The sequence below is a fragment of the Coenobita brevimanus genome, chromosome 6 (assembly GCF_032717465.1).
Source record: "Coenobita brevimanus isolate Jiangsu-jjx chromosome 6, ASM3271746v2, whole genome shotgun sequence".
NCBI classification, from domain to species: Eukaryota; Metazoa; Arthropoda; class Malacostraca; order Decapoda; family Coenobitidae; genus Coenobita; species Coenobita brevimanus.
The window spans coordinates 53833976-53843958 of NC_136959.1; the positions used below are offsets into that span (position 1 = coordinate 53833976).

At 45.0% G+C, this 9983-nt stretch overlaps 1 protein-coding gene across 1 annotated transcript; it reads left to right on the forward strand.

The window, feature by feature from the left end:
- Nucleotides 1-5157: 5157 nt before the first annotated feature.
- On the forward strand, nucleotides 5158-9379 carry LOC145401258 (uncharacterized). The gene is made up of 3 exons (XM_080273591.1): nucleotides 5158-8439; nucleotides 8617-8913; nucleotides 9347-9379. Exons 1-3 carry the CDS (start codon nucleotides 5158-5160, stop codon nucleotides 9377-9379), a joined length of 3612 nt encoding a protein of 1203 aa, XP_080129717.1.
- Nucleotides 9380-9983: the final 604 nt, after the last annotated feature.

The window sequence follows — 9983 nt, forward strand, 5'->3', positions numbered from 1 at the left end:
CCTAGCTAACATTTACTGCAATATATCTACTATCTATGTGTATCTGTGTAAAGTTTACCTATCTGTGTACTTTATCTATCAGCTTGAAATATTGCTGAGATGAGGCAACACCTTAGCAAGGAGACATGCTAATCATGAAGTGCAGGGGAAAGGTTCCAAAACTATCTGCTACTGGTAAACCTGGGGAATTTACTTACTGTACTCTTGTTACTCTACCCAGGCATAAAATAAGCATCTCAGCAATAGTTTATCAAGCAGAATGCTAGTCATGAAGAAGTGCAGTGGGATGGATGTAGACATGTAGTACTGTGTTATTCTACCATAGAGATATATGAAAAAAGCAGGTGAATGGACAAATCCCAGGCCACGATACGGTGCAAGAAGTATGATAACTGAGCATAGACGAATATAAATAAGTTAAAAATCCATCCAATCAGCCATCATCCAATCCCACGTCGCCCCACAGAGAAGCGTAGGAACCCGGGGCTAGGCAAGTTCGTCCTGACATTTAAGATGAAAATAAGTTAAAAATACAGCTCATTATTATCCTTAGACCCCCAGTGCATCACTCTCAGTTGAATAAAACCATCTGGTGTTAGTTGGAATAAAGACAGTTGCTCTCCCACTTACGAACAAGAGCTAAGAAGAATTGCTGTTGAGATTAAACACTTATCGGCTTGATATTTCATTCAGCTGTGTGGTTGCCAGCCTGATAGTGCCAGGGATTGACTCCTGGCACTGCATCATCCTAGCTTATCATCAATCATCGTCGTCATTGATTGGCCAGTAAAATCAGCACCTAGACTAAGTTAACTGGCCTTCTATATCCTAGTGGTGGAATGTTCTAGTGATGGAGCCTAGGACTAATTATTCTATCATCAATCATCGTCGTCGTCATCAATAGGCAAGTAAAATCAGTACCTAGACTTAGTTAACTGGTCTTGTATACCCTAGTGGTGGAATGATCTAGTTATGCAGCCCAGCACTTCCACTGATCATAATTAAAATCATCATTAGGCATTTTCATCATCATTCCTGACTCCTCTTCTCACCCAACGATGGGGTCAGGAGTTCTCTATTAAAATATCGTAAGTAGGGGAGCAACTGTTAAACTCTGTCCATCTCAACTTGGCTTAAAAGTGATCTGGAAAGGATGCAGAGCCATAGTATTGCTAGCCTTGTCTTACTTTGCTTCTGGCCGATGAAATTAGGCTGCCAAGGACAAAACTCTCCGCCAAGTCAAGGTAGACCAACCAAAAATTTTCTAACTCACATTTCAGACGGGTGGTTGTAGCTGTAGTTGTAGTAGAAGGAACTGAGATGTAGAAAGGTTTTCAGGATCAACGGCGCTGGGAACCTCTATATCTATCAGAGGTATTTCCCGAGTTTTGAGGCCACTGAGTATTTTTCAACATTCACCACACAATCTTGTATTGCCCTATGAGCAGCGAAGGAGTCCAGGGCTGGGCAAGTTGGTCCCGACATTCAAGATGAGAGTGACAAGCCACACTCATCCCCGAGTGGCATTACATTAACGATAAACCCCAACCACCTTTGGGTATAGACATTGCATGATGAGAAAAATTGAGCCAGCACCGCTGGCTACAGCAGGCAGCACCACCAGGATCAACGCCAGCACGGCAGCACCACCAGGATCAACGCCAGCACGGCAGCACCACCAGGATCAACGCCAGCACGGCAGCACCACCAGGATCAACGCCAGCACGGCAGCACCACCAGGATCAACGCCAGCACGGCAGCACCACCAGGATCAACGCCAGCACGGCAGCACCACCAGGATCAACGCCAGCACGGCAGCACCACCAGGATCAACGCCAGCACGGCAGCACCACCAGGATCAACGCCAGCACGGCAGCACCACCAGGATCAACGCCAGCACGGCAGCACCACCAGGATCAACGCCAGCACGGCAGCACCACCAGGATCAACGCCAGCACGGCAGCACCACCAGGATCAACGCCAGCACGGCAGCACCACCAGGATCAACGCCAGCACGGCAGCACCACCAGGATCAACGCCAGCACGGCAGCACCACCAGGATCAACGCCAGCACGGCAGCACCACCAGGATCAACGCCAGCACGGCAGCACCACCAGGATCAACGCCAGCACGGCAGCACCACCAGGATCAACGCCAGCACGGCAGCACCACCAGGATCAACGCCAGCACGGCAGCACCACCAGGATCAACGCCAGCACGGCAGCACCACCAGGATCAACGCCAGCACGGCAGCACCAACTCAGCAATCGCAGGAACAGCAGCCTGAGTAACAGAGACGGACCCTGAAAATAAGGCAAGGTTTTAGGAGATAATCTCAAGTGTGTTCAAACTTAATCCTTTTGTCTGTGGAGGAGTTCAATATGGATCTTAATTAACCCCTAGTGTATTGGTGCTGGATGGGAGGGGAGGGCTGCCTGACTACATTTACACTTCTCAATGCCACAACTATCCCGCAAGAGGAGAATGATGGACTACAGAAGGGTAACTCAGCCTGCAGTCCACTGGGATAATGTTCTGCTGTGCCTGGGGTTGAACTACCACTAGTACACAAGACCTAAGATGAACAAATCCATTTTACATCATCTGTCTAGCTCAATTCCTTGGTTACAGTCCCTCAAGTACTTCCTTATTCCCAGCAGAACAAGAAATTCCGACGGCTCTGCATTATTTACCGAACTCTTCATGACTGGCTTTATTCCTGTGTTAATCTTTTGTTAAAACTCAGCACTGAATAAGGACAGATGGCAGTTTAAACAGATAGATAGTGGGAAACTGGGTAGTAGATAGATTCCTTCACAATGATGGCCGTCTCCTAATATAAATGAAAGAGTCTGGTGGTAACAAGTATATTATGACAAGAGCAGAAGGCCCCATACTACAGGTCCCTTTGGCAAACTTCAAAAAAGTCACAATAGGACGCTTACTTGAGAGTGGAGGCAGATGGTTGGTATTACCGTGACTGGGCAGCTGGTGGGTATTAATTTGGCACCTGGTTGTGGTTTTCTTCTCCCCTTTCTCCGTCTCTGTTGGCAGTTTCCACAGCTGGGTCAATTAACACACCTGAAAAAATAGTACACATTAGTCCTTTCCTTCCAAACCTTGATTAACAAAAGTATCTGGTTAGCAGCAAGAACAATATAACCTGGGAACAGTAAGGTTTAATTACATGGCAGTAAGAATTTGCGAAGTCTGTAGTAATAATAATAATAATAAATAATAATAATAGTAATACCAACAATAATAATAATAATAATAACAATAATAATAATAATTGTTTCATTTTTAAAGGCTCCAACATGCTTGCATGAGTCGGCCTTGGTCACCTAATGGCGGCTCTCCATGCTGCACGATCTATTCCAGCCTCCCTGTTCAGTCCCTTAACCCTGAGGTCACACTTAATGACCTCGTCCCATGTCTTTCTCGGTCTACCCCTCATAACCCCACCCCCAATATTAACATTTCTCACCATCCTCACCCAATTATCATCCCCCATCCTCTCCACATGCCCAAACCATCTCAATTTACCTCTGCTCATCACAACACCAATACATTCCAGTCCCATCCTACCTCTCAACTCTTCCATCGTAAACCCAGCCCCCTCAGACCTTGCACACAGGGACGCACTACACATCCACCTAAACATTGTCATTTCTGTACGTCTAAGCCTGCGAATATCCTCCTCCTTTACTGCTCAGGTTTCACTACCATACAGCATGACACTCCTAACACATGCTGCATACAAAGACCTCTTAGCACGTAGGGAGAGTCCTCTCAACATCATGAGAGGCAAGAGCTCCCTGAACTTCTTCCAACCACTTCTCACCCTAGCCACAGAACTAGCTCCAGCCCCACCTCCAGCACACAACAAGTTTCCCAAATAACAAAACTCTTCCACACACTCAAGAGATTCACCAGCAAGATCAATCCTTTCACGCCTGACAATCTCCATCTGCTCTCTCCGACACGCCGTACACATAAAATCAGCAGTATCTCACAGTATACCACTGACAGCACTACATCTCTTGCACCCCCATTTATCAAAAAACACCGCACAAGATGGAATTACTTCCCAGGCCCTCGTGTCAAACTGCACATGGCCACTCTCCCTCGTTTTTGACAGTACCGCCACCAACCCTAGATATCATCACTTTTGTTTTATCTGCAGTTACCCTTAAGCCCTTGTGCCCCATACCATCCCTCCACTTCCTAAATCTTTCCTCCGCTTCCCTTTCATTCTCTGCAATCAACACCATATCATCGGCATGCAACATCTCCCACAGGAATCTGCTTTTGAAGTCATGTGAGAGGGCTTCAAGTACCATGATAAACAACATAGGACTCAAAACTGACCCCTGATGCATACCAACGTTCACGGAAAACTCATCACTCAAATCTCCATTCACTCTTACCTGGGTGCTACCTGGGTGCGTGCACCCATGTACATAGTGTGACGTGAATTGCCAATACGAATTCACCTGAAGCATCAGCTACCTCAACTTCTGCTTCATTCATCACCTACGCTCACCTGAGGCTTCAGTTAATCGGAGTGGGACGTCAGTTCAGAGCCTGTGGCACTCGGAGATTCCTTTCTTACTTTCATACAACCGTCAACGCTGGAACGTGATGATTGGTTGAAGGATCTCACGTGTGATTGGACGAGGCACCATTTACCAGGGTGACGTAAAGTCCTACCGGTGGTGGCTTCACACAAGCCGGCAGATTGATCGGGAGAGTGATTTTGGACGGGGCAGAGTGAGGAGCTGGGTTTTTAATCATCCACCAGAGTGTGCCAGTTGTTGTTAACCCTTGTATTGGAAACTAAGTTAGGGTTTTAACTTTGTGGATAATTTGCATTTGTGATCTTTGTTATATTTTGGAGTGTTGTTGGTGATAAATTATGCAGTTATATTCGGGACGATCTTGAGTTAATTTGTGTGTTGTTCTTGCATTGTTTATTTTATTTTATTTAGTCATAATTACACGCACTGAATCTTTTTGTTAGTTTACTTTTTGTTAACCTTGAACCTGGGTATTAAGTGTTACTGTGTAGGGTTGTTAAAGGACATCTCTCACACGTAACAGAGTGGTGCTGTGACCAGGATCGTCTCGTGTATGTAACTGCTTAATTTGGTAACGATGCATATTATAAATAATGAAGATGCGAAAAGTTTTATCGACAGTGACCCAACTGAATCTGATTTTGATAATTTAACTGCTCATGAACTGCTTGTGATTGCATCCTACTTAAATTTGCCTGCACTCTCGACAATGAGTAAAACCGCTCTAGTTAACATGGTGAAAAAGGAAGTCGTGGGGATAGCAAACACATGCAGCGGGGGTAACGTGAGAGAAGTGGAGCAAATGGAACAAGATGGACGTCAAGGAAATGAAGGACTCGGCGAGGGGGCTACTAGTCGAGACTTCACTGAGGTGAATCCTATTCTTTCTGACAAGGACCTTGATCAAGAAAGGCTCAAAATCCAACTAGAGCGACGTCACCTAGATCGTGAACTCGAGCAACGGCGTCTTGAGCTTGACCATGAATATCGAATGGCTCAACTTAACCAACCTGTTACCACTGCTGCATCTTCCATGTCCATCACCACTAGTAATCTAATTCCACGATTCACAGAAGACAAAGTGGATGATTTCTTCCTCTTATTTGAGGAGGTTGCTAATGGCATGAGTTGGCCGAAAGTGCAGTGGCCTGTTTTGCTTCAAACTGCTCTGGTTGGTCGTGCTCGCACTACCTACGTGTCTGTGGAGCCTGCTGTGAGGCGGGATTATGATCGCTTAAAGTCAGCAGTTTTAACCGCATACCAGTTACGGCCTGAAGCTTATAGACAGAAATTTCGCAAAACACACAAACGGGCTGATCAGACTCATGTGGAGTTTCTTAGTGACATGACTACTACTTTCCAGTATTGGTTGAAAAGTAAGGATGTTAATGACTTTGATTCTCTTAAAGAATTAATGTTAATGGAAAACTTTTTGTGGAAAATAGAACCTCATGTAGCAAATCATTTGAGAGACAAAGGGGTCAGTGAACTCTCTGAGGCAGCTACTCTGGCGGATGATTATGTTCTTAACTTAAAACTTCGTAGTAAAATACCCTATGATAAACCTGACTCTACTGATGGTAATCCTCTTAAACCTTTCGGTACCCAGACTCCACCCCATGCCAGAATCACTCTCCAGGGTCGAGGTAAGAGTTCTAACAAAAGAAATTGCACATATTGTGGTAAAGTGGGACATTCAGCAGAAAAATGTTGGGCTAAGGAAAGGGATGAAAGAAGAATGAAAGCAATTGGTGTGGTAGCTGACAATAGAGCTGAGGAGTCTAGCCAAGGATCAGGCCAGGATAGCGATGTGGTTGCTTGTGTAGCTCAGCGTTCTGAGGCCAAATCGGTGAACAGTGTTATGTTTAAGTCCTTGGACACCTACAAGCCTTTTATTTCTGAGGGCACTGTTAAGATCGCTGGTAGAATGTACGAGGTGAAAGTGTTGCGAGATACTGGAGCATCCCGGTCCCTATTGCTTAATCCTAACCCAGATAAATGTCAAGCTATCCACCACATTGTGTTGAGGGGTGCTGGTGGGCCTTTCTCTGTACCTTTGGCGGAGATTGAACTAGATTGTGGTCTCTTTAAGGGCAGAGCTAGTGTTGGCCTGGTAGAGGAGCTACCTATGCCTGGGATTGATCTCTTGTTAGGGAACGATTTGGCTGGGGATAGGGTTAAAGTGGATCCTATCCTGTCTGTGGTCCCTGTGTATGAGCAACAGACCTGTGAACTCGAGAGAGAGATTCCTGAGGCCTTTCCAGTATGTGCTGTCACTAGATCAATGGCAAGTGTGGCCACCCCTTTTGAGCACAAGGATCCTGTTTCCTCTAGTAGAACTGTGACTGAAAGTGAGGATGTGGCGTGTGGTGCTGAAATTGGCAACGATATTAATCTTTCCGATACATTCATGTACCGCGCAGTGGATGAAGTTACGCCACCTGATTTACCTCCAGGTTGTCCAAGTGGTTTAGTAACATTGCAGCAGGAGGACGCTGACTGTAAAAACTTGGCTGCTAAGGCTGTGAGTGCAGATAGCCTTGAGAATGAATTAGGTGAATGCTTCTATCTCAAAAATGGGATATTGTGGCGACGATGGCGTCCCTCACACCTGCCTGTTGACCATGGTGTGTGGGATGTCCATCAGGTGGTTGTGCCCAAACTTTGCCGTAAGTTAATTTTAGAAACTGCACATAATTTACCTTTAGCAGGGCACCTTGGTGTCCGAAAGACCTTAGATCGCATACGCTCACATTTCTACTGGCCGGGAATGTGTGCAGATGTATCACAATTTTGTCGTATATGTCATGTTTGTCAGATCTCCGGCAAACCCAACCAAAAGGTGCCTGTGGCCCCTTTAGTGCCCTTACCTGTGTTTGAGGTCCCTTTCACTAGGGTTGTGATAGACATTGTTGGCCCTCTACCAAAGACTTCTCATGGACACAGTTACCTTCTCACGATTCTGGATATGGCATCTAGGTACCCTGAAGCAATCCCTATCAGGAATCCATCTTCCAAGGTGATTACACAAGAACTTTTAAAATTCTTTACCAGGATGGGGTTTCCAAGAGAAGTCCAAAGTGATCGGGGGAGTAATTTTACTTCAAATCTTTTTGAACAATCACTTAAGGGGTTTGGAGTAGAGCATATAACCTCCAGTGCATATCATCCTGAGAGTCAAGGGGCCCTTGAACGCTACCATCAAACACTGAAATCTATGTTGAGGAAATATTGTGAAGAGACGGGAAGAGATTGGGATAAAGGGGTACCCTTTGTATTATTCGCAACTAGAGAGGTTCCAACAGAATCCTTAGGATTCTCACCCAACGAGTTAGTGTTGGTCCATCATGTTCGTGGACCATTACAACTGCTGAAGGAGAAGTGGGTTGATAAGGAGTGTCAAACCAATCTTCTCAAGTACTGTATGGAGTTCAAGGAGCGTCTTCACTCCACTTGGGAGTTTGCTAATAGTAATCTGAAGGTTGCTCAGGGTAACATGAAATCTTGGTATGATAAACGAGCACGTGCTCGGGAGTTCCACCCTGGGGATGAGGTGCTAGTTTTGCTTCCCTTGCCTGGCCAGCCATTTACTGCTAAGTATAGAGGTCCTTACATGGTAGCCAAAAAAGTAGGTGAGACTGATTACCTCATTGTCACTCCTGATCGTAAAAAGCCCCATCAGCTGTGTCACATTAACATGTTAAAACCATATTACAGGGCCCCTAACTCATCTCCTCCTGATCATCCCACAGTTGCAGTGGTGTCTCCAGAGGGAATGAGCGACTTGGAGCGTTCTACTGAGAGAGATGCCTACAGTGGGACTGGTACTCTGCAGCAGACTGCTCCTAGTCCTGTATGTGTCAGTCTTCCATCTGAGGGTGATGACAAACTCTGTCCATTCACTCTTGGTGGTATTAGAATTTTTGGAGAGAATTCTACAGCCTGGAGAGAATTACCTACTAAGTTGTCCCACCTCTTACCTGATCAAATTACCCAGTTAATCACAATTCTTTCACAGAGCCCAAATGTGTTTCAGGATTCTCCAGGACTTACGTCATTAATTACCCATGATATTGATGCTGGTGATGCTTCGCCAATTACACTGCCTGCTTATCGTGTTTCCCCCCAACGGCGTAGCATCTTGCAGGTGGAACTGGATTATATGTTAGACCTTAACTTAATTTCTCGTGGAATCAGTCCATGGAGCAGTCCTGTCACTCTTGTCCCTAAACCTAATGGTGAATATAGGTTCTGTGTTGATTATAGAAGAGTTAATTTAGTAACGAAGACTGACACATATCCATTACCCCGTGTGGATGACTGCATTGATCAGGTTGGTACAGCAAAGTTTATTAGCAAATTTGATTTGATGAAAGGCTATTGGCAGGTGCCTCTCACTCAAAGAGCTAAAGAAATATCATGTTTTGTAGCAAATGATCAAACTTTCTGCTGTGAGGTAATGCCCTATGGGTTAAAGAATGCACCTGCCACCTTTCAGCGCTTAATGAATTCTGTCATCAGAGATATTCCTGATTGTGTTGTGTACATTGATGACGTTATTTTATTTGGTCGTACTTGGGCTGACCATCTCCAACAAATTGCCATGTTATTTACTAGACTTAATGAAGCTAATCTTGTTGTCAATCTCTCAAAGTGTGACTTTATAAAATCTCAGGTACAGTATTTGGGGTATATGGTTGGACATGGACAGGTGGCACCTCCTACAGCTAAAGTCAATGCTATTTTAGATTTCCCTACTCCCACAGGTAAACGAGATGTCCAGAGGTACTTGGGCATGATCGGCTACTACCGTAGGTTTATCCGTAACTTTTCCCATTTAACAGCTCCTTTAACGGACCTCTTAAAGAAGGGTAAGAAATTTGCTTGGTCTAGTGAGTGTGCAACTTCCTTCAGGCTTACTAAAGATATCTTGTCCACTTACCCTCTGCTCAGGGCTTCTGATTTTGGTAAATCCTTTTCCTTGGCAGTGGACGCCAGTAATATTGGGGCAGGTGCAGTTTTACTGCAGGACCATCATGGTATTCACCACCCCGTGTGCTATTTTAGTAAAAAGTTTAATAATGCCCAATGTAACTATTCTGTTGTGGAGAAGGAGTTATTGGCGTTGATTTTAGCCCTGCAGCATTTTGAGGTATACTTGCAATCTGTCCAGGGCCCCATTACCATTTTTACTGACCACTACCCACTTAAATTCCTAAGTAAGTTCAGATATAAAAACCAGAGGTTAACTAGGTGGAGCTTATTACTGCAAGAATATAGCTTTGAAATAAGACATATCAAAGGCATCCAAAATGTACTTGCTGACTGTTTGTCGCGAGCCTAAGAAGTGAATGAATACTCCACTGTCGTATTCTCTTTTAGCGGTGGAGGTGTGACGTGAAT

Coding starts and splice junctions, on each gene's coding strand:
- LOC145401258 (XM_080273591.1), top strand. CDS start 5,158: ATGCATATTATAAATAATGAAGATGCGAAAAGTTTTATCGACAGTGAC. Junction 8,440..8,616: donor CTGCTCCTAGTCCTGTATGT/GTCAGTCTTCCA, acceptor AATGTGTTTCAG/GATTCTCCAGGACTTACGTC. Junction 8,914..9,346: donor TGGATGACTGCATTGATCAG/GTTGGTACAGCA, acceptor CTACTCCCACAG/GTAAACGAGATGTCCAGAGG.